Genomic DNA, 23,618 nt, shown 5'->3' on the forward strand with positions numbered 1-23,618 from the left:
AACCCCCAAAATATATATATATACATTATATAAAATAAAAGGTCAATGTGAAGCTAATCTTGGCATATCATTGATGGAATAGGTTCCCCACAGAACTACAATGAGATGTGTAATCTTATTCTGGAATAGAATGTGATTGTATTTAATGTACTATAGAACAACTTGAACATAAACACTATATAAAATGTAAAAGTCCCATAACAATGTGTGTGTCTATAAATCCACATACAGGTGAAGTCGGACATTTACATACACTTAGGTTGGAGTGATTAAAACTCGTTTTTCAACCACTCCACAAATTTCTTGTTAACAAACTATAGTTTTGGCAAGTCAGTGAGGACATCTACTTTGTGCATGACACAAGTCATTTTTCCAACAATTGTTTACAGACAGATTATTTCACTTATAATTCACTGTATTTCAATTGCAGTGCTCTACCAACTGGCCACGAATTCACAGCATTCACTCAAGAAAGCGTCACACTGCTCAGGAAAGAGGAGACATTCTGTCTGAAACTGATACAAAAGTATCTATATCCATAGTAAAAACAGTAAAACAAGTCCTATATCGACATAACTTTTCAGGGAAGTTAGGAACCAATATAATATATAATATAATAATAATATATGCCATTTAGTCCATGGGAACGCTTTTATCCAAAGCGACTTACAGTCATGTGTGCATACATTCTACGTAGGCTGGGTGGTCCATGGGAATCGAACCCACTGCCCACCTGGCGTTACACCTCCTCCCAGCGCCATGCTCTACCAACTGAGCTGCCCACTGCAGAAGGACCACTGAGTGAATTCACTGAGAAAATGAGATGGGGATTGGGCATTCACTCAAGAAAGCAAAGGCTAAAGTCCATTTTTCACTGCAATATAAATTTGCATCCTGCTGCCCAGCTGAGGCTAACTGTAAAGTCCATGGAGAAAAGTTCTCCCAGCTGGACACTGTAAAGTCCATGGAGAATAAGAGCACCTCCTCCCAGCTGCCCACTGCACTGAGGCTAGGAAACACTGTAAAGTCCATGGAGAATAAGAGCACCTCCTCCCAGCCCACTGCCCACTGAAACACTGAGGCTAGGACACACTGTAAAAGTCCAAGAATAAGCACCTCCTCCCAGCTGCCCACTGCACTGAGGCTAGGACACACTGTAAAGTCCATGGAGAATAAGAGCACCTCCTCCCAGCTGCCCACTGCACTGAGGCTAGGAAACACTGTCACCACTGATAAAATTTCAACACGTATTTCCATGCTTCCTGGCTACCCCTACCCAGGTCAACCCCTACCCAGGTCAACAGCTATTCACCCCCCCACAGCAACCCAATCCTCCCCCATTTCTCCTTCACCCAAATCCAGATAGCTGATGTTCTGAAAGAGCTGAAAAAATATGAACCATTACAAATCAGCTGGGCTAGACAATCTGGACCCTCTCTTTCTAAAATGATCCGCTGCAATTGTTGCAACCCCTATTACCAGTCTGTTCAACCTCTCTTTCATATCGTCTGAGATCCCCAAAGATTGGAAAGCTGCCGTGGTCATCCCCCTCTTCAAAAGGGAGAGACACTCTAGACCCAAACTTTTACAGACCTACAGTTGAAGTCGGAAGTTTACAAACACCTTAGCCAAATACATTTATACTCAGTTTCACAATTCATGACATTTAATCCTAGTAAAAATTCCCCGTAAAAATTCCCCGTTTTAGGTCAGGTAGGATCTCCACTTTATTTTAAGAATGTGAAATGTCAGAATAATCGTAGAGAGAATGATTTATTTCAGCTTTTATTTCTTTCATCACATTCCCAGTGGGTCATAAGTTTACATACACTCAATTAGTATTTGGTAGCATTGCCTTTAAATTGTTAAAATTGGGTCAAATGTTTCGGGGAACAATACGTTGGGTGAATTTTTGATACACACGGGAAACTGCTGAGTTTGGAAAACCCAGCAGCATTGCAGTTCTTGACACACTTTAAACCAGTGTGCCTGGCCACCATACTCTGATCAACGGCACTTACATATTTTGTCTTTGCCCATTCACACTCTGGATGATCTTATGTGTCTGAGTTACTGGCTTACTGGGGCTCTTTCATGCAGTCCCTAGGGGGGTGTGTCACTTGAGTGGGTTGAGTCACTGATGTGATCTTCCTGTCTGGGTTGGCGCTCCCCCTTGGGTTGTGCCGTGGCGAAGATCTTTGTGGGCTATACTCGGCCTTGTCTCAGGATGGTAAGTTGGTGGTTGAAGATATCCCTCTAGTAGTGTGGGGGCTGTGCTTTGGCAAAGTGGGTGGGGTTATATCCTTCCTGTTTGTCCCTGTCCGGGGGTATCATCGGATGGGGCCACAGTGTCTCCTGACCCCTCCTGTCTCAGCCTCCACTATTTATACTGCAGTAGTTTATGTGTCAGGGGGCTAAGTTGGTGGTTGAAGATATCCCTCTAGTAGTGTGGGGGCTGTGCTTTGGCAAAGTGGGTGGGGTTATATCCTTCCTGTTTGGCCCTGTCCGTGGGTGTCCTCGGATGGGGCCACAGTGTCTACTGACCCCTCCTGTCTCAGCCTCCACTATTTATACTGCAGTAGTTTGTGTCGGGGGCTAGGGTCAGTCTGTTATATCTGGAGTATTTCTCCTGTCTTATCCGGTGTCCTGTGTGAATTTAAGTATGCTATCTCTAATTCTCTCTTTCTTTCTCTCTCTCTGAGGACCTGAGCCCTAGGACCATGCCTCAGGACCACCTGGCATGATGACTCTTTGTTGTCCTCAGTCCACCTGGCCGTGCTGCTGCTCCAGTTTCAACTGTTCTGCCTCCGACTATGGAACCCTGACCTGTTCACCGGACGTGCTACCTGTCCCAGACCTGCTGTTTTCAACTCTCTAGAGACAGCAGGAGTGGTAGAGATACTCTGAATGATCGGCTATAAAAAGCCAACTGACATTTATTCCTGAGGTGCTGACCTGTTCACTATGATTATTATTATTCGACCATGCTGGTCATTTATGAACATTTGAACATCTTGGCCATGTTCTGTTATAATCTCCACCCGGCACAGCCAGAAGAGGACTGGCCACCCCTCATAGCCTGGTTCCTCTCGAGGTTTCTTCCTAGGTTCTGGCCTTTCTAGGGAGTTTTTCCTAGCCACCGTGCTTCTACACCTGCATTGCTTGCTGTTTGGGGTTTTAGGCTGGGTTTCTGTACAGCACTTTGAGACATCAGCTGATGTAAGAAGGGCTTTATAAATAAATACATTTGATTTGATTTGATTTGTCTTCTTTAACTTTAACTTCCTCCTCTTCATCTACACTGATTGAAGTGGATTTAACAGGTGACATCAATAAGGGATCATAGCTTTCACCTGGAATTACCTGGTCAGTTTATGTCATGGAAAGAGCAGGTGTCCCTAATATTTTGTACACTCAGTGTATAGCAGCTCTTTGCATCTTAGAGAACAATTGAAACAGGCATTAATATGTAGAAAATAAGACATTTAATTCAAACCAGAAATGAAACGTCACAATGAAACGTTCATCCAGGTTAGGTATTAACTCTGATTGGTTAAGGTAAGGGTTACGGTTTGGTTTCTGGATTTTAACCTATAACCTATGAAATCCGAGGTATTAACTCTGATTGGTTAAGGTAAGGGTTACGGTTTGGTTTCTGGATTTTAACCTATAACCTACGAAATCCGAGGTATTAACTCTGATTGGTTAAGGTAAGGGTTACGGTTTGGTTTCTGGATTTTAACCTATAACCTATGAAATCCGAGGTATTAACTCTGATTGGTTAAGGTAAGGGTAACCCTGGTTAAGGTACAGCTGACCCTGGTGCTAGAGGGGGTACGCAGCTGGAGGTTGAATGTTTGAAAGGGTACGGGACTATAAAAAGTTTGGGAACCACTGACCTATGGTAATACGATTAGACACATCCGCCATACATTTTGCAAAACGGAAACCTACTTGAAGCTGAATTCTAGTGGACAAAATGTCCTCTGACACCGATGGATTTCTTTTAGATACGTCTAAGAACTACTTCCTACAATGACGGCGTACCGGGGAACAGGGGGTTAACTGGTCTAGGAACAGGGGGTTAACTGGTCTAGGAACAGTACCGAAGAACAGTGAGTTAACTGGTCTAGGAACAGTGGGTTAACTGGTCTAGGAACAGTGGGTTAACTGGTCTAGGAACAGTGGGTTAACTGGTCTAGGAACAGTGGGTTAACTGGTCTAGGAACAGTAGGTTAACTGGCCTTGTTCAGGGGCAGAACGAAAGATTTTTACCTTAGCAGTTCGGGATTCGATCCAGCAACCTTTCGGTAACTGACCCAACGCTCTAACCACTAGATTACCTGCCGCCCCGGACGTCGACTTGTATCACGAGTGACCTGACTGTAAATTCCATAATAACATATTTCTTAATAATTCACTAGGTATTGTTGAAAGCCCTGCAGTAATCTCCTTTTCAGCCGAGAACAGCTTGTGAACACTAGGTTACAGGCACTGAAACAGTAAACTACAGGAGACTACATGCCGGCTAGAAGGAGCATGCCTTCCGTAGAGACTAATTGTTCAATTGTGCAGACAGGCAGTTCTAGCCTAGGAATAGGCACACCACGACAATAATAGTTATGCGATCTCTTACCATAGGTGTCTTCATTTTGCAGCACCTTGTCGTCTTATTTCCCACTGTGTGCACGTGTCGCTCCACTTTTCCTCGTGGTATAAATCAGTTTAATATATACCGGCGGAATATTATCTTCTCCCCTCCTCGCATCCCACCACCGTCACCCCGTCATTATCGGTGTTGTGTTGTGGATCACTCTTCTTGTGTTTTCAGCAGCTCCTGTGTGTGTCAGTCACATCACCTTCTGCCTGTATAGAAATGGACTGAAAGCCAAGTGCCGCGATTCATAGCTGACGGGACAGATGTTGCCTGTTGGGAGTCCTGCGTGGTCTTAAAGTTGACTGTGTTCAGGTCTGAAGTAGAAAGCAAGCATCAAAATGTATCTGTAATCAATAGGGATGCTGGAATACAGTGCAGAGCCACCGTAACCACAGTAACCACACAGACAGATTTCGCTTTATTTTGATCCGTCAAAAAGGTGCTGTCCACGATATTGGTGCTAAATCAGCGGCCGATCTGCGCTAACCACTGGGCTGTCTGTGGTACTGAACCACTCCACTGGGCTGTCTGTGGTTCTGAACCACTCCACTGGGCTGTCTGTGGTACTGAACCACTCCACTGGGCTGTCTGTGGTACTGAACCACTCCACTGGGCTGTCTGTGGTACTGAACCACTCCACTGGGCTGTCTGTGGTACTGAACCACTCCACTGGGCTGTCTGTGGTTCTGAACCACTGGGCTGTCTGTGGTACTGAACCACTCCACTGGGCTGTCTGTGGTACTGAACCACTCCACTGGGCTGTCTGTGGTTCTGAACCACTCCACTGGGCTGTCTGTGGTTCTGAACCACTCCACTGGGCTGTCTGTGGTTCTGAACCACTGGGCTGTCTGTGGTACTGAACCACTCCACTGGGCTGTCTGTGGTACTGAACCACTCCACTGGGCTGTCTGTGGTTCTGAACCACTCCACTGGGCTGTCTGTGGTTCTGAACCACTGGGCTGTCTGTGGTACTGAACCACTCCACTGGGCTGTCTGTGGTTCTGAACCACTCCACTGGGCTGTCTGTGGTTCTGAACCACCAGGCTGTCTGTGGTTCTGAACCACTCCACTGGGCTGTCTGTGGTTCTGAACCACTCCACTGGGCTGTCTGTGGTTCTGAACCACCAGGCTGTCTGTGGTTCTGAACCACTCCACTGGGCTGTCTGTGGTTCTGAACCACCAGGCTGTCTGTGGTTCTGAACCACCAGGCTGTCTGTGGTTCTGAACCACTGGCCTGTCTGTGGTTCTGAATCTAATCCGGGTCTGTTTTCTGTCAGTTCTCGCTGAGTACGGTACTCTCTCTGAACCGACGGCCGATCTTTAAGTTCACGCTGAGTACGGTACTCTCTCTGAACCGACGGCCGATCTTTAAGTTCACGCTGAGTACGGTACTCTCTCTGAACTGACGGGGATGAATTGGTGTCGCAGACTCTTATGACAGGTCAGCTGACCTGTTTCACGGCCTGATATACATATGATCTTATCCCAATTACTAACGGTTAGTATCTGAACATTGTTATATCATAGTTTTACTGTATATATCTATATGGGACAGATCTTTACAATAGATAGAATATATCATAGTTTTACTGTATATATCTATATGAGACAGGTACTACCATAGATAGAATATATCATAGTTTTACTGTATATATCTATGTGGGACAGGTACTACCATAGATAGAATATATCATAGTTTTACTGTATATATCTATGTGGGACAGGTACTACCATAGATAGAATATATCATAGTTTTACTGTATATATCTATATGAGACATGTACTATCATAGATAGAATATATCATAGTTTTACTATATGTATTTTAGCAGGCTCAAGGGTGTGGGGTTTCCACTTCACCAAGTTCAACAACCAAACACGCACAGGGAGCACAATTAGAATGCAAATGGAGAATTTATTAGGTATATTTGCACATGGTGGGAAGGGAAGGGGGGGGGAGTCCAGCAGCCAGTTCACAACAGGTAACCATACTGATAATTCTCCCGCTTCTCACACTCTCAATAACACACGTTCCCCTCTCGGTCCTTCCCCTCTTTGTGCAGCCCTCTCACTCTCAATAACACGCATTCCCCTCTCTGTCCTTCCCCTCTTTGTGCAGCCCTCTCACTCTCAATAACACGCATTCCCCTCTCTGTCCTTCCCCTCTTTGTGCAGCCCTCTCACTCTCAATAACACGCATTCCCCTCTCTGTCCTTCCCCTCTTTGTGCAGCCCTCTCACTCTCAATAACACGCATTCCCCTCTCTGTCCTTCCCCTCTTTGTGCAGCCCTCTCACTCTCACTCTCAATAACACGCATTCCCCTCTCTGTCCTTCCCCTCTTTGTGCAGCCCTCTCACTCTCACTCTCAATAACACGCATTCCCCTCTCGGTCCTTCCCCTCTTTGTGCAGCCCTCTCACTCTCAATAACACCCCCAAGCACTCAACAGCTTAATGATCCACCGGCTTGCCTGGTGGGGGCAGGAAGTCCATATAAGGATCAGGGGGGGTGGAGCCAGCAGGGGTGCATGATATCTTCCGTTAATCACCACTCCACTCACCTCTCCCTGCCGTCTGCCATCCCCCCCACCCTCAGCTCCGATTGGGGGGGGGGGGGGTGGTCCAGCTCCCTAGAGTATCCCTCCTGGAGAAGGCATCTGCATTTCCATGGGCCACACCTGATCTATGGACGACAGAGAAAGCAAAGGGCTGTAAGGGAACCAGCAGGTGACCCGGACGATACTGTCCTTGTTCCGTGACATCCAAACCAGGGGTGCATGGTCCGTCACGAGGGTGAAGTACCGTCCCAATTACGAATATTTCAGCGTCTCCAGCGCCCACTTAATCGCAAGACATTCTTTCTCCACAGTGGAATGTCTTGGTTCCCGTGGCAACAGCTTCCGGCTAATGACTGGGTGTTCCTCACCTTGTAGCTGTGATAGGACGACACCCACCCCTGTTTTGGACTCATCGGTCTGCACCACCAGTGGTTTGGAGAAGTCCGGTGTTACCCTCACGGGTCCAGAACACAGGGCTCCCTTTAGGTCCTGGAAGGCTTTCTCTGTCTCCCGGTCCACGTCTCCTGGGTGGGCAGACGGCTCCTGGTCAGATCGTTCAGGGGGCTGGCTCTTTCTCCGCCTCCTCGGTCCACGTCACCTGGGCGGGCGGACGGCTCCTGGTCAGATCGTTCAGGGGGCTGGCTCTTTCTCCGCCTCCTCGGTCCACGTCACCTGGGCGGGCGGACGGCTCCTGGTCAGATCGTTCAGGGGGCTGGCTCTTTCTCCGTCTCCTCGGTCCACGTCACCTGGGCGGGCGGACGGCTCCTGGTCAGATTGTTCAGGGGGCTGGCTCTTTCTCTGTAGCTGCTGCCTCGACAGGAACTAATGGGGATCCATAATAAACCCCAGGAAGAGTAGCTGCTGCCTCGACAGGAACTAATGGGGATCCATTATAAACCCCAGGAATAGTAGCTGCTGCCTCGACAGGAACTAATGGGTATCCATAATAAACCCCAGGAAGAGTAGCTGCTGCCTCGACAGGAACTAATGGGGATCCATAATAAACCCCAGGAAGAGTAGCTGCTGCCTCGACAGGAACTAATGGGGATCCATAATAAACCCCAGGAAGAGTAGCTGCTGTCTTGGCAGGAACTAATGGGGATCCATAATAAACCCCAGGAAGAGTAGCTGCTGCCTCGAAAAGAACTAATGGGGATCCATAATAAACCCCAGGAAGAGTAGCTGCTGCCTCGACAGGAACTAATGGGGATCCATAATAAACCCCAGGAAGAGTAGCTGCTGCCTCGACAGGAACTAATGGGGATCCATAATAAACCCCAGGAAGAGTAGCTGCTGCCTCGACAGGAACTAATGGGGATCCATAATAAACCCTAGGAAGAGAAACACCCATGACACCATCCACACAAGGTTGAATCATGTATTTTGTTGGAACCCCATTGACTGGAACCCCATTGACTGGAACCCCATTGACTGGAACCCCATTGACTGGAACCCCATTGACTGTGTCAATGTAGACACACCTGATGGTAATCATGTCTGAGATTCTTTCATTGTGGAAGGACTCGATGGACTAATCGAGTTGGATTAGCACTGACCCTAATCCCCAGGCTTCTGGCTCAACTATAACATCTCCACCATGTGTATAACATGTCCACCTCCCTGTTAGTCTAACCCCTCCTTCATCACCTCCCTGTTAGTCCAACCTCTCCTTCATTACCTCTCTGTTAGTCCAACCCCTCCTTCATTACCTCCCTGTTAGTCTAACCCCTTCCTTCATTACCTCCCTGTTAGTCTAACCCCTCCTTCATTACCTCCCTGTTAGTCTAACCCCTCCTTCATTATCTCCCTGTTAGTCTAACCCCTCCTTCATTACCTCCCTGTTAATCTAACCCCTCCTTCATTACCTCCCTGTTAGTCTAACCCCTCCTTCATTACCTCTCTGTTAGTCTAACCCCTCCTTCATTACCTCCCTGTTAGTCTAACCCCTCCTTCATTACCTCCCTGTTAGTCTAACTCCTCCTTCATTATCCCTCTGTTAGTCTAACCCCTCCTTCATTACCTCCCTGTTAGTCCAACCCCTCCTTCATTACCTCCCTGTTAGTCTAACCCCTGATTCATTATCTCCCTGTTAGTCCAACCCCTCCTTCATTACCTCCCTGTTAGTCTAACCCCTTCTTCATTACCTCTCTGTTAGTCTAACCCCTCCTTCATTACCTCTCTGTTAGTCCAACCCCTCCTTCATTACCTCCCTGTTAGTCTAACCCCTCCTTCATTACCTCCCTGTTAGTCTAACCTCTCCTTCATTACCTCCCTGTTAGTCTCATCCCTCTTCATTATCCCCCTTTCTCCCTCCCACCTCCTCGCCACTCGGTGGGTTTTGGGACAGGGAGAGAGAGTAGAGAGAGAGAGAAAGAGAGAAAAAGAGATTAGAGAGAAAGACAGAGAGAGAGAGAGAGAGAGAGAGAATGACAGAGAGAGACAGAGAGAGAGAGAGAGAGAGAGAGAGAGAGAGAGAGAGAGAGAGAGAGAGAGAGAGAGAGAGAGAGGGAGAGAGAGAGAGAGAGACAGAGAGAGGGAGAGAGAGAGAGAGAATGACAGAGAGAGACAGAGAGAGAGAGAGAGAGAGAGAGAGAGAGAGAGAGAGAGAGAGAGAGAGAGAGAGAGAGAGGGAGAGAGAGAGACAGAGAGAGGGAGAGAGAGAGAGAGAATGACAGAGAGAGACAGAGAGAGAGAGAGAGCGAGAGAGAGAGAGGGAGAGAGAGAGAGAGAGAGAGAGAGCGTGAGTGAGTGACTGTGCACAAGCTTTAACAGAGTGACAGACTATGACATCTTCCAATAATGTGTTTTGACAGGCCCTGTCAATCAACCACTGCATTCCATTACTCAGTGGTCTGTCTGTCTGTCCCTCGTTAGAATGAAATTATAACAGGAATACATGAAGAAAACATCAGCTAATCTAGCAGTGGTCACCTCAGGACATCACAGAAATGTGATTGATGGTGAGTAAAGAAGGCTGTTCTTCCCTATATAGTGCACTACTATAGACCAGGGCCCTATTCCCTATATAGTGCACTACATTAGACCAGACCCCTATTCCCTATATAGTGGTACTACTATAGACCAGAGCCCTATTCCCTATATAGTGCACTACTATAGACCAGGGCCCTATTCCCTATATAGTGCACTACATTAGACCAGACCCCTATTCCCTATATAGTGGTACTACTATAGACCAGAGCCCTATTCCCTATATAGTGCACTACTATAGACCAGAGCCCTATTCCCTATATAGTGCACTACTATAGACCAGAGCCCTATTCCCTATATAGTGCACTACTATAGACCAGAGCCCTATTCCCTATATAGTACCCTACTTTAGACCAGAGCCCTATTCCCTATATAGTGCACTACTATAGACCAGGGCCCTATTCCCTATATAGTGCACTACTATAGACCAGAGCCCTATTCCCTATATAGTGCACTACTATAGACCAGGGCCCTATTCCCTATATAGTGCACTACATTAGACCAGACCCCTATTCCCTATATGGTGGTACTACTATAGACCAGAGCCCTATTCCCTATATAGTGCACTACTATAGACCAGAGCCCTATTCCCTATATAGTGGTACTACTATAGACCAGAGCCCTATTCCCTATATAGTGCACTACATTAGACCAGACCCCTATTCCCTATATAGTGGTACTACTATAGACCAGAGCCCTATTCCCTATATAGTGCACTACTATAGACCAGGGCCCTATTCCCTATACAGTGCACTACATTAGACCAGACCCCTATTCCCTATATAGTGGTACTACTATAGACCAGAGCCCTATTCCCTATATAGTGCACTACATTAGACCAGAACCCTATTCCCTATATAGTGCACTACATTAGACCAGAACCATATTCCCTATATAGTGGTACTACTATAGACCAGAGTACTATTCCCTATATAGTGCACTACTATAGACCAGGGCCCTATTCCCTATATAGTGCACTACATTAGACCAGAACCCTATTCCCTATAAAATTCCCAGGGCCCTGGTCTATAGTAGTGCGCTATATAGGGAATAGGGTGCCATTTTAGACAGGAACTATCAGGCCAATGGAGCATGTCTGATGTACAGAACTTCAATCACGTCAAAGTTATGGCGGTTAGCTTTGTTAGAAACAACACTGTAAACAACAACAACTGTGTAAACAATGGTATTAATAAAGGGGTGTCAGTGATAAGCAGCAACAGTATTTCTCCTTCAGGTCCTATGCAAATCAGACAGTTACCTTGATCAGATAGAGAGAGGAGGAGAACATTGATTAGACAGAGAGGAGGAGGAGAACATTGATTAGATAGAGAGAGGAGGAGAACATTGATTAGATAGAAAGAGAGGAGAAGAATCTTGATCAGAGAGAGAGAGGAGAACCTTGATCAGATAGAGAGAGAGGAGGAGAACCTTGATCAGATAGAGAGAGGAGGAGAACCTTGATTAGATAGAAAGAGAGGAGAAGAACCTTGATTAGATAGAGAGAGAGGAGAAGAACCTTGATCAGATAGAAAGAGAGGAGAAGAACCTTGATTAGATAGAAAGAGAGGAGAAGAACCTTGATTAGATAGAGAGAGAGGAGAAGAACCTTGATTAGATAGAGAGAGAGGAGAAGAACCTTGATTAGATAGAAAGAGAGGAGAAGAACCTTGATCAGATAGAAAGAGAGGAGAAGAACCTTGATTAGATAGAAAGAGAGGAGAGGGGAGGTGTTGTATATATTCAGAGCCATATCCCTGTAATGTTTATAGGGGAGGTGTTGTATATATTCAGAGCCATATCCCTGTAATGTTTATAGGGGAGGTGTTGTATATATTCAGAGCCATATCCCTGTAATGTTTATAGGGGAGGTGTTGTATATATTCAGAGCCATATCCCTGTAATGTTTATAGGGGAGGTGTTGTATATATTCAGAGTCATATCCCTGTAATGTTTATAGGGGAGGTGTTGTATATATTCAGAGCCATATCCCTGTAATGTTTATAGGGGAGGTGTTGTATATATTCAGAGCCATATCCCTGTAATGTTTATAGGGGAGGTGTTGTATATATTCAGAGCCATATCCCTGTAATGTTTATAGGGGAGGTGTTGTATATATTCAGAGCCATATCCCTGTAATGTTTATAGGGGAGGTGTTGTATATATTCAGAGCCATATCCCTGTAATGTTTATAGGGGAGGTGTTGTATATATTCAGAGTCATATCCCTGTAATGTTTATAGGGGAGGTGTTGTATATATTCAGAGCCATATCCCTGTAATGTTTATAGGGGAGGTGTTGTATATATTCAGAGCCATATCCCTGTAATGTTTATAGGGGAGGTGTTGTATATATTCAGAGCCATATCCCTGTAATGTTTATAGGGGAGGTGTTGTATATATTCAGAGCCATATCCCTGTAATGTTTATAGGGGAGGTGTTGTATATATTCAGAGTCATATCCCTGTAATGTTTATAGGGGAGGTGTTGTATATATTCAGAGCCATATCCCTGTAATGTTTATAGGGGAGGTGTTGTATATATTCAGAGCCATATCCCTGTAATGTTTATAGGGGAGGTGTTGTATATATTCAGAGTCATATCCCTGTAATGTTTATAGGGGAGGTGTTGTATATATTCAGAGTCATATCCCTGTAATGTTTATAGGGGAGGTGTTGTATATATTCAGAGCCATATCCCTGTAATGTTTATAGGGGAGGTGTTGTATATATTCAGAGTCATATCCCTGTAATGTTTATAGGGGAGGTGTTGTATATATTCAGAGTCATATCCCTGTAATGTTTATAGGGGAGGTGTTGCTGTATATATTCAGAGCCATATCCCTGTAATGTTTATAGGGGAGGTGTTGTATATATTCAGAGCCATATCCCTGTAATGTTTATAGGGGAGGTGTTGTATATATTCAGAGTCATATCCCTGTAATGTTTATAGGGAGGTGTTGTATATATTCAGAGTCATATCCCTGTAATGTTTATAGGGGAGGTGTTGCTGTATATATTCAGAGCCATATCCCTGTAATGTTTATAGGGGAGGTGTTGTATATATTCAGAGCCATATCCCTGTAATGTTTATAGGGGAGGTGTTGTATATATTCAGAGTCATATCCCTGTAATGTTTATAGGGGAGGTGTTGTATATATTCAGAGTCATATCCCTGTAATGTTTATAGGGGAGGTGTTGCTGTATATATTCAGAGCCATATCCCTGTAATGTTTATAGGGGAGGTGTTGCTGTATATATTCAGAGCCATATCCCTGTAATGTTTATAGGGGAGGTGTTGCTGTATATATTCAGAGCCATATCCCTGTAATGTTTAGAGAAGATCTTATGTCAAGTGTTAATGAAGTGTTGTGGTTGCAGGTTCACTTGGCACATCTGAAGCCTTTTCTTTTAGGGTGTTGCTATAGGCCACAAAGTGTGAACAGTCAGTATCTAAATAATGTGTGTGAAATGCTTGATAGTGTGTGTGATATAAACAGAGAGGTCTACATTCTTGGGTACCTGAATATCGACTGGTTTTCATCAAGCTGTCTGCTCAAGAGGAAGCTTCTCACTGTAACCAGTGCCTGTAATCTGGTTCAGGTTATTAATCAACCTACCAGGGTGTTTACAAACACTGCAGGAACAATATCATCCACATGTATTGATCACAGTTTTACTAATACTCTATAAGTCTGTTCTACAGCTGCATCTGTACCCATTGGATACAGTGATCACAGTATAGTGGCTATATGCAGGAAAGACAAAGTTCCAAACGCTGGGCCTAAAATAGTGTATAACAGATCATACAAATGATTTTGCTGTGATTCTTCTGTGGATGTTAAGAATATTTGTTGGTCTGATGTGATTAATGAGGAGTATCCAGATGCTGCACTTGATGAATTTATGACATTTCTTCTTCCAATTATTGATAAACATGAACCTGTTAAGAAACTGACTGTTAGAACTGTTGAGGCTCCATGGATCGATGAGGAAGTTTAAAACGGTATGGTTGAAAGAGATGGGGCAAAAGGAGTGGCTAGTAAGTCTGGCTGCACATCTGACTGGCTGACTGACTGCACATCTGACTGGCTGACTGACTGCACATTGAGAAGTTATGTGACTAAACAAAAAAGAAGAACCTGTATTATAAAGCCAAGATCAATGATATAAAGAATGATGGGAGAAAAACATTGGAGTATTTTCAATGAAATTATGGGCAGAAAGACAAATTCACCTCCATCTTTCATCCAATCAGATGGCTTATCCATCACAAACCATTTGATGTTGCCAATTATTCTAATGATTACTTCATTGGCAAAGTGGGCAAACTGAGGCAGGAAATGCCAGCAATGAACAGTGGGCAAACTGAGGCAGGAAATGCCAGCAATGAACAGTGGGCAAACTGAGGCAGGAATACCAGCAATGAACAGTGGGCAAACTGAGGCAGGAAATGCCAGCAATGAACAGTGGGCAAACTGAGGCAGGAATACCAGCAATGAACAGTGGGCAAACTGAGGCAGGAAATGCCAGCAATGAACAGTGGGCAAACTGAGGCAGGAAATGCCAGCAATGAACCGTGGGCCATCATACCCATGAATAAAACAACAAATAGTGAAATAAAAACATTGTAAGTTAAAATATTGTAAAGTTAGTGTGGGAGAGGTGGAAAAAACATTATCACCAATCAATAATGACAAATCTCTTGGCATCGACAACTTAGATGGAAATCTACTGAGGATGGTAGCTGACTCTATAGTCACTCCTACTGAGGATGGTAGCTGACTCTATAGTCACTCCTACTGAGGATGGTAGCTGACTCTATAGTCACTCCTACTGAGGATGGTAGCTGACTCTATAGTCACTCCTACTGAGGATGGTAGCTGACTCTATAGTCACTCCTACTGAGGATGGTAGCTGACTCTATAGTCACTCCTACTGAGGGTGGTAGCTGACTCTATAGTCACTCCTACTGAGGATGGTAGCTGACTCTATAGCCACTCCTACTGAGGATGGTAGCTGACTCTATAGTCACTCCTACTGAGGATGGTAGCTGACTCTATAGTCACTCCTACTGAGGATGGTAGCTGACTCTATAGTCACTCCTACTGAGGATGGTAGCTGACTCTATAGCCACTCCTACTGAGGATGGTAGCTGACTCTATAGCCACTCCTACTGAGGATGGTAGCTGACTCTATAGTCACTCCTACTGAGGATGGTAGCTGACTCTATAGTCACTCCTACTGAGGATGGTAGCTGACTCTATAGTCACTCCTACTGAGGATGGTAGCTGACTCTATAGTCACTCCTACTGAGGATGGTAGCTGACTCTATAGTCACTCCTACTGAGGATGGTAGCTGACTCTATAGTCACTCCTACTGAGGATGGTAGCTGACTCTATAGCCACTCCTACTGACTCTATAGTCACTCCTACTGAGGATGGTAGCTGACTCTATAGCCACTCCTACTGAGGATGGTAGCTGACTCTATAGTCACTCCAACTGAGGATGGTAGCTGACTCTATAGTCACTCCTACTGAGGATGGTAGCTGACTCTATAGCCACTCCTACTGAGGATGGTAGCTGACTCTATAGCCACTCCTACTGAGGATGGTAGCTGACTCTATAGTCACTCCTACTGAGGATGGTAGCTGACTCTATAGTCACTCCTACTGAGGATGGTAGCTGACTCTATAGCCACTCCTATTGACTCTATAACCACTCCTACTGAGGATGGTAGCTGACTCTATAGCCACTCCTACTGAGGATGGTAGCTGACTCTATAGCCACTCCTACTGAGGATGGTAGCTGACTCTATAGCCACTCCTACTGAGGATGGTAGCTGACTCTATAGCCACTCCTACTGAGGATGGTAGCTGACTCTATAGCCACTCCTACTGAGGATGGTAGCTGACTCTATAGCCACTCCTACTGAGGATGGTAGCTGACTCTATAGTCACTCCTACTGAGGATGGTAGCTGACTCTATAGTCACTCCTACTGAGGATGGTAGCTGACTCTATAGTCACTCCTACTGAGGATGGTAGCTGACTCTATAGTCACTCCTACTGAGGATGGTAGCTGACTCTATAGCCACTCCTACTGACTCTATAACCACTCCTACTGAGGATGGTAGCTGACTCTATAGTCACTCCTACTGAGGATGGTAGCTGACTCTATAGTCACTCCTACTGAGGATGGTAGCTGACTCTATAGCCACTCCTACTGACTCTATAGTCACTCCTACTGAGGATGGTAGCTGACTCTATAGCCACTCCTACTGAGGATGGTAGCTGACTCTATAGTCACTCCAACTGAGGATGGTAACTGACTCTATAGTCACTCCTACTGAGGATGGTAGCTGACTCTATAGCCACTCCTACTGACTCTATAACCACTCCTACTGAGGATGGTAGCTGACTCTATAGTCACTCCTACTGACTATAACCACTCCTACTGAGGATGGTAGCTGACTCTATAGCCACTCCTACTGACTCTATAACCACTCCTACTGAGGATGGTAGCTGACTCTATAGCCACTCCTACTGACTCTTTAACCACTCCTACTGAGGATGGTAGCTGACTCTATAGCCACTCCTACTGACTCTATAACCACTCCTACTGAGGATGGTAGCTGACTCTATAGCCACTCCTACTGAGGATGGTAGCTGACTCTATAGTCACTCCTACTGAGGATGGTAGCTGACTCTATAGTCACTCCTACTGAGGATGGTAGCTGACTCTATAGTCACTCCTACTGAGGATGGTAGCTGACTCTATAGTCACTCCTACTGAGGATGGTAGCTGACTCTATAGCCACTCCTACTGACTCTATAACCACTCCTACTGAGGATGGTAGCTGACTCTATAGTCACTCCTACTGAGGATGGTAGCTGACTCTATAGTCACTCCTACTGAGGATGGTAGCTGACTCTATAGCCACTCCTACTGACTCTATAGTCACTCCTACTGAGGATGGTAGCTGACTCTATAGCCACTCCTACTGAGGATGGTAGCTGACTCTATAGTCACTCCAACTGAGGATGGTAACTGACTCTATAGTCACTCCTACTGAGGATGGTAGCTGACTCTATAGCCACTCCTACTGACTCTATAACCACTCCTACTGAGGATGGTAGCTGACTCTATAGTCACTCCTACTGACTATAACCACTCCTACTGAGGATGGTAGCTGACTCTATAGCCACTCCTACTGACTCTATAACCACTCCTACTGAGGATGGTAGCTGACTCTATAGCCACTCCTACTGACTCTATAACCACTCCTACTGAGGATGGTAGCTGACTCTATAGCCACTCCTACTGACTCTATAACCACTCCTACTGAGGATGGTAGCTGACTCTATAGCCACTCCTACTGAGGATGGTAGCTGACTCTATAGTCACTCCTACTGAGGATGGTAGCTGACTCTATAGTCACTCCTACTGAGGATGGTAGCTGACTCTATAGTCACTCCTACTGAGGATGGTAGCTGAATCTATAGTCACTCCTACTGACTCTATAACCACTATAGTCACTCCTACTGAGGATGGTAGCTGACTCTATAGTCACTCCTACTGAGGATGGTAGCTGACTCTATAACCACTCCTACTGAGGATGGTAGCTGACTCTATAGTCACACCTACTGGTCCTTCTGTAGCTCAGTTGGTAGAGCATGGCACTTGTAACGCCAGGGTAGTGGGTTCGATTCCCGGAACCACCCATACGTAGAATGTATGCACACATGACTGTAAGTCGCTTTGGATAAAAGCGTCTGCTAAATGGCATATATTATTATTACTGAGGATGGTAGCTGACTCTATAGCCACTCCTACTGACTCTATAACCACTCCTACTGAGGATGGTAGCTGACTCTATAGTCACTCCTACTGAGGATGGTAGCTGACTCTATAGCCACTCCTACTGACTCTATAACCACTCCTACTGAGAATGGTAGCTGACTCTATAGTCACTCCTACTGAGGATGGTAGCTGACTCTATAGTCACTCCTACTGAGGATGGTAGCTGACTCTATAGTCACTCCTACTGAGGATGGTAGCTGACTCTATAGTCACTCCTACTTAGGATGGTAGCTGACTATAGTCACTCCTACTGAGGATGGTAGCTGACTCTATAGTCACTCCTACTGAGGATGGTAGCTGACTCTATAGTCACTAGACTACCTGCCTCCTCTAACCACTAGGCTACCTGCCTCCTCTAACCACTAGGCTACCTGCCTCCTCTAACCACTAGGCTACCTGCCTCTAACCACTAGACTACCTGTCTCCTCTAACCACTAGACTACCTGCCTCTAACCACTAGACTACCTGCCTCCTCTAACCACTAGGCTACCTGCCTCCTCTAACCACTAGGCTACCTGCCTCTAACCACCAGGCTACCTACCTCCTCTAACCACTAGGCTGCCTGCCTCTAACCACTAGGCTACCTGCCTCTAACCACTAGGCTACCTACCTCTAACCACTAGGCTACCTGCCTCTAACCACTAGACTACCTGCCTCCTCTAACCACTAGGCTACCTGCCTCCTCTAACCACTAGGCTACCTGCCTCTAACCACCAGGCTACCTACCTCCTCTAACCACTAGGCTGCCTGCCTCTAACCACTAGGCTACCTGCCTCTAACCACTAGGCTACCTACCTCTAACCACTAGGCTACCTGCCTCTAACCACCAGGCTACCTACCTCCTCTAACCACTAGGCTGCCTGCCTCTAACCACTAGGCTACCTGCCTCTAACCACTATGCTACCTACCTCTAACCACTAGGCTACCTGCCTCTAACCACTAGACTACCTGCCTCCTCTAACCACTAGGCTACCTGCCTCCTTTAACCACTAGGCTACCTGCCTCTAACCACTAGACTACCTGCCTCTAACCACTAGGCTACCTGCCTCCTCTAACCACTAGGCTACCTGCCTCCTCTAACCACTAGGCTACCTACCTCTAACCACTAGGCTACCTGCCTCCTCTAACCACTAGGCTACCTGCCTCCTCTAACCACTAGGCTACCTACCTCCTCTAACCACTAGGCTATCTGTCTCCTCTAACGACTAGACTACCTGCCTCTAACCACTAGACTACCTGCCTCTAACCACTAGACTACCTACCTCTAACCACTAGGCTACCTGCCTCCTCTAACCACTAGGCTACCTGCCTCCTCTAACCACTAGGCTACCTGCCTCTAACCACCAGGCTACCTACCTCCTCTAACCACTAGGCTGCCTGCCTCTAACCACTAGGCTACCTGCCTCTAACCACTAGGCTACCTACCTCTAACCACTAGGCTACCTGCCTCTAACCACTAGACTACCTGCCTCCTCTAACCACTAGGCTACCTGCCTCCTCTAACCACTAGGCTACCTGCCTCTAACCACCAGGCTACCTACCTCCTCTAACCACTAGGCTGCCTGCCTCTAACCACTAGGCTACCTGCCTCTAACCACTAGGCTACCTACCTCTAACCACTAGGCTACCTGCCTCTAACCACCAGGCTACCTACCTCCTCTAACCACTAGGCTGCCTGCCTCTAACCACTAGGCTACCTGCCTCTAACCACTAGGCTACCTACCTCTAACCACTAGGCTACCTGCCTCTAACCACTAGACTACCTGCCTCCTCTAACCACTAGGCTACCTGCCTCCTTTAACCACTAGGCTACCTGCCTCTAACCACTAGACTACCTGCCTCTAACCACTAGGCTACCTGCCTCCTCTAACCACTAGGCTACCTGCCTCCTCTAACCACTAGGCTACCTACCTCTAACCACTAGGCTACCTGCCTCCTCTAACCACTAGGCTACCTGCCTCCTCTAACCACTAGGCTACCTACCTCCTCTAACCACTAGGCTACCTGTCTCCTCTAACGACTAGACTACCTGCCTCTAACCACTAGACTACCTGCCTCTAACCACTAGACTACCTACCTCTAACCACTAGGCTACCTGCCTCCTCTAACCACTAGGCTACCTGCCTCTAACCACTAGGCTACCTGCCTCCTCTAACCACTAGGCTACCTGCCTCTAACCACCAGGCTACCTGCCTCCTCTAACCACTAGGCTACCTGCCTCCTCTAACCACTAGGCTACCTGCCTCTAACCACTAGACTACCTGCCTCCTCTAACCACTAGGCTACCTGCCTCCTCTAACCACTAGGCTACCTTCCTCTAACCACCAGGCTACCTGCCTCCAAACACTAGGCTACCTGCCTCCTCTAACCACTAGGCTACCTGCCTCTAACCACTAGGCTACCTGCCTCTAACCACCAGGCTACCTGCCTCCTCTAACCACTAGGCTACCTGCCTCCTCTAACCCCTCACGACGCCAGGACAGCGGAGTCAATCACCACCTTCCGGAGACACCTGAAACCCCACCTCTTTAAGGAATACCTAGGATAGGTTAAGTAATCCCTCTCACCCCACCCCCCCTAAGTTTTAGATGCACTATTGTTAAGTGACTGTCCCACTGGATGTCATAAGGTGAATGCACCAATTTGTAAGTCGCTCTGGATAAGAGCGTCTGCTAAATGACTTAAATGTAAATGTAAATGTAACCACTAGGCTACCTGCCTCTAACCACTAGACTACCTGCCTCCTCTAACCACTAGGCTACCTGCCTCCTCTAACCACTAGGCTACCTGCCTCCTCTAACCACTAGGCTACCTGCCTCTATCCACTAGACTACCTGCCTCCTCTAACCACTAGGCTACCTGCCTCCTCTAACCACTAGACTACCTGCGTCCTCTAACCACTAGGCTACCTGCCTCCTCTAACCGCTAGGCTACCTGCCTCCTCTAACCACTAGGCTACCTGCCTCCTCTAACCACTAGACTACCTGCCTCCTCTAACCACTAGACTACCTGCCTCCTCTAACCACTAGACTACCTGCCTCTAACCACTAGACTAACTGCCTCTAACCACTAGACTACCTGCCTCCTCTAACCACTAGACTAGCTGCCTCTAACCACTAGACTACCTGCCTCCTCTAACCACTAGACTACCTGCCTCCTCTAACCACTAGACTACCTGCCTCCTCTAACCACTAGACTACCTGCCTCCTCTAACCACTAGGCTACCTGCCTCTAACCACTAGACTACCTGCCTCCTCTAACCACTAGACTACCTGCCTCCTCTAACCACTAGACTACCTGCCTCCTCTAACCACTAGACTACCTGCCTCCTCTAACCACTAGACTACCTGCCTCTAACCACTAGACTAACTGCCTCTAACCACTAGACTACCTGCCTCCTCTAACCACTAGACTACCTGCCTCCTCTAACCACTAGGCTACCTGCCTCCTCTAACCACTAGGCTACCTGCCTCCTCTAACCACTAGACTACCTGCCTCCTCTAACCACTAGACTACCTGCCTCCTCTAACCACTAGGCTACCTGCCTCTAACCACTAGACTACCTGCCTCCTCTAACCACTAGACTACCTGCCTCTAACCACTAGACTACCTGCCTCTAACCACTAGACTACCTGCCTCTAACCACTAGACTACCTGCCTCTAACCACTAGACTACCTGCCTCCTCTAACCACTAGACTACCTGCCTCTAACCACTAGACTACCTGCCTCCTCTAACCACTAGACTACCTGCCTCCTCTAACCACTAGGCTACCTGCCTCTAACCACTAGACTACCTGCCTCTAACCACTAGACTACCTGCCTCCTCTAACCACTAGACTACCTGCCTCCTCTAACCACTAGACTACCTGCCTCTAACCACTAGACTACCTGCCTCCTCTAACCACTAGACTACCTGCCTCCTCTAACCACTAGGCTACCTGCCTCTAACCACTAGACTACCTGCCTCTAACCACTAGACTACCTGCCTCCTCTAACCACTAGACTACCTGCCTCCTCTAACCACGAGACTACCTGCCTCTAACCACTAGACTACCTGCCTCCTCTAACCACTAGACTACCTGCCTCTAACCACTAGACTACCTGCCTCTAACCACTAGGCTACCTGCCTCTAACCACTAGACTACCTGCCTCTAACCACTAGACTACCTGCCTCCTCTAACCACTAGACTACCTGCCTCCTCTAACCACTAGGCTACCTGCCTCTAACCACTAGACTACCTGCCTCCTCTAACCACTAGGCTACCTGCCTCCTCTAACCACTAGGCTACCTGCCTCCTCTAACCACTAGGCTACCTGCCTCTATCCACTAGACTACCTGCCTCCTCTAACCACTAGGCTACCTGCCTCCTCTAACCACTAGACTACCTGCCTCCTCTAACCACTAGGCTACCTGCCTCCTCTAACCACTAGGCTACCTGCCTCCTCTAACCACTAGGCTACCTGCCTCCTCTAACCACTAGGCTACCTGCCTCCTCTAACCACTAGACTACCTGCCTCCTCTAACCACTAGACTACCTGCCTCCTCTAACCACTAGACTACCTGCCTCCTCTAACCACTAGACTACCTGCCTCTAACCACTAGACTAACTGCCTCTAACCACTAGACTACCTGCCTCCTCTAACCACTAGACTACCTGCCTCTAACCACTAGACTACCTGCCTCTAACCACTAGACTACCTGCCTCCTCTAACCACTAGACTACCTGCCTCCTCTAACCACTAGACTACCTGCCTCCTCTAACCACTAGACTACCTGCCTCCTCTAACCACTAGGCTACCTGCCTCTAACCACTAGACTACCTGCCTCCTCTAACCACTAGACTACCTGCCTCTAACCACTAGACTACCTGCCTCTAACCACTAGACTACCTGCCTCTAACCACTAGACTACCTACCTCCTCTAACCACTAGACTACCTGCCTCTAACCACTAGACTACCTGCCTCCTCTAACCACTAGACTACCTGCCTCTAACCACTAGACTACCTGCCTCTAACCACTAGACTACCTGCCTCCTCTAACCACTAGACTACCTGCCTCCTCTAACCACTAGACTACCTGCCTCCTCTAACCACTAGACTACCTGCCTCCTCTAACCACTAGACTACCTGCCTCTAACCACTAGACTACCTGCCTCTAACCACTAGACTACCTGCCTCCTCTAACCACTAGACTACCTGCCTCCTCTAACCACTAGGCTACCTGCCTCCTCTAACCACTAGGCTACCTGCCTCCTCTAACCACTAGGCTACCTGCCTCCTCTAACCACTAGGCTACCTGCCTCCTCTAACCACTAGGCTACCTGCCTCTATCCACTAGACTACCTGCCTCCTCTAACCACTAGGCTACCTGCCTCCTCTAACCACTAGGCTACCTGCCTCCTCTAACCACTAGGCTACCTGCCTCCTCTAACCACTAGGCTACCTGCCTCCTATAACCACTAGGCTACCTGCCTCCTCTAACCACTAGACTACCTGCCTCCTCTAACCACTAGACTACCTGCCTCTAACCACTAGACTAACTGCCTCTAACCACT

At 47.0% G+C, this 23,618-nt stretch overlaps 1 protein-coding gene across 1 annotated transcript in view; it reads right to left on the reverse strand.

The window, feature by feature from the left end:
* The window catches only part of LOC124041050 (alpha-N-acetylgalactosaminide alpha-2,6-sialyltransferase 5-like), a 108,931-nt gene extending 104,141 nt beyond the window's left edge, over window positions 1-4,790 (reverse strand). The window contains exon 1 of the mRNA XM_046358217.1: window positions 4,637-4,790. Coding sequence (XP_046214173.1) covers window positions 4,637-4,651 — 15 coding nt within the window. The 5' untranslated portion in view covers window positions 4,652-4,790. The remainder of the gene's footprint in view (window positions 1-4,636) is intronic.
* Between the last annotated feature and the right edge of the window lie 18,828 nt (window positions 4,791-23,618).

Source organism: Oncorhynchus gorbuscha, linkage group LG08, assembly GCF_021184085.1.
Source record: "Oncorhynchus gorbuscha isolate QuinsamMale2020 ecotype Even-year linkage group LG08, OgorEven_v1.0, whole genome shotgun sequence".
Taxonomy (NCBI): Eukaryota; Metazoa; Chordata; class Actinopteri; order Salmoniformes; family Salmonidae; genus Oncorhynchus; species Oncorhynchus gorbuscha.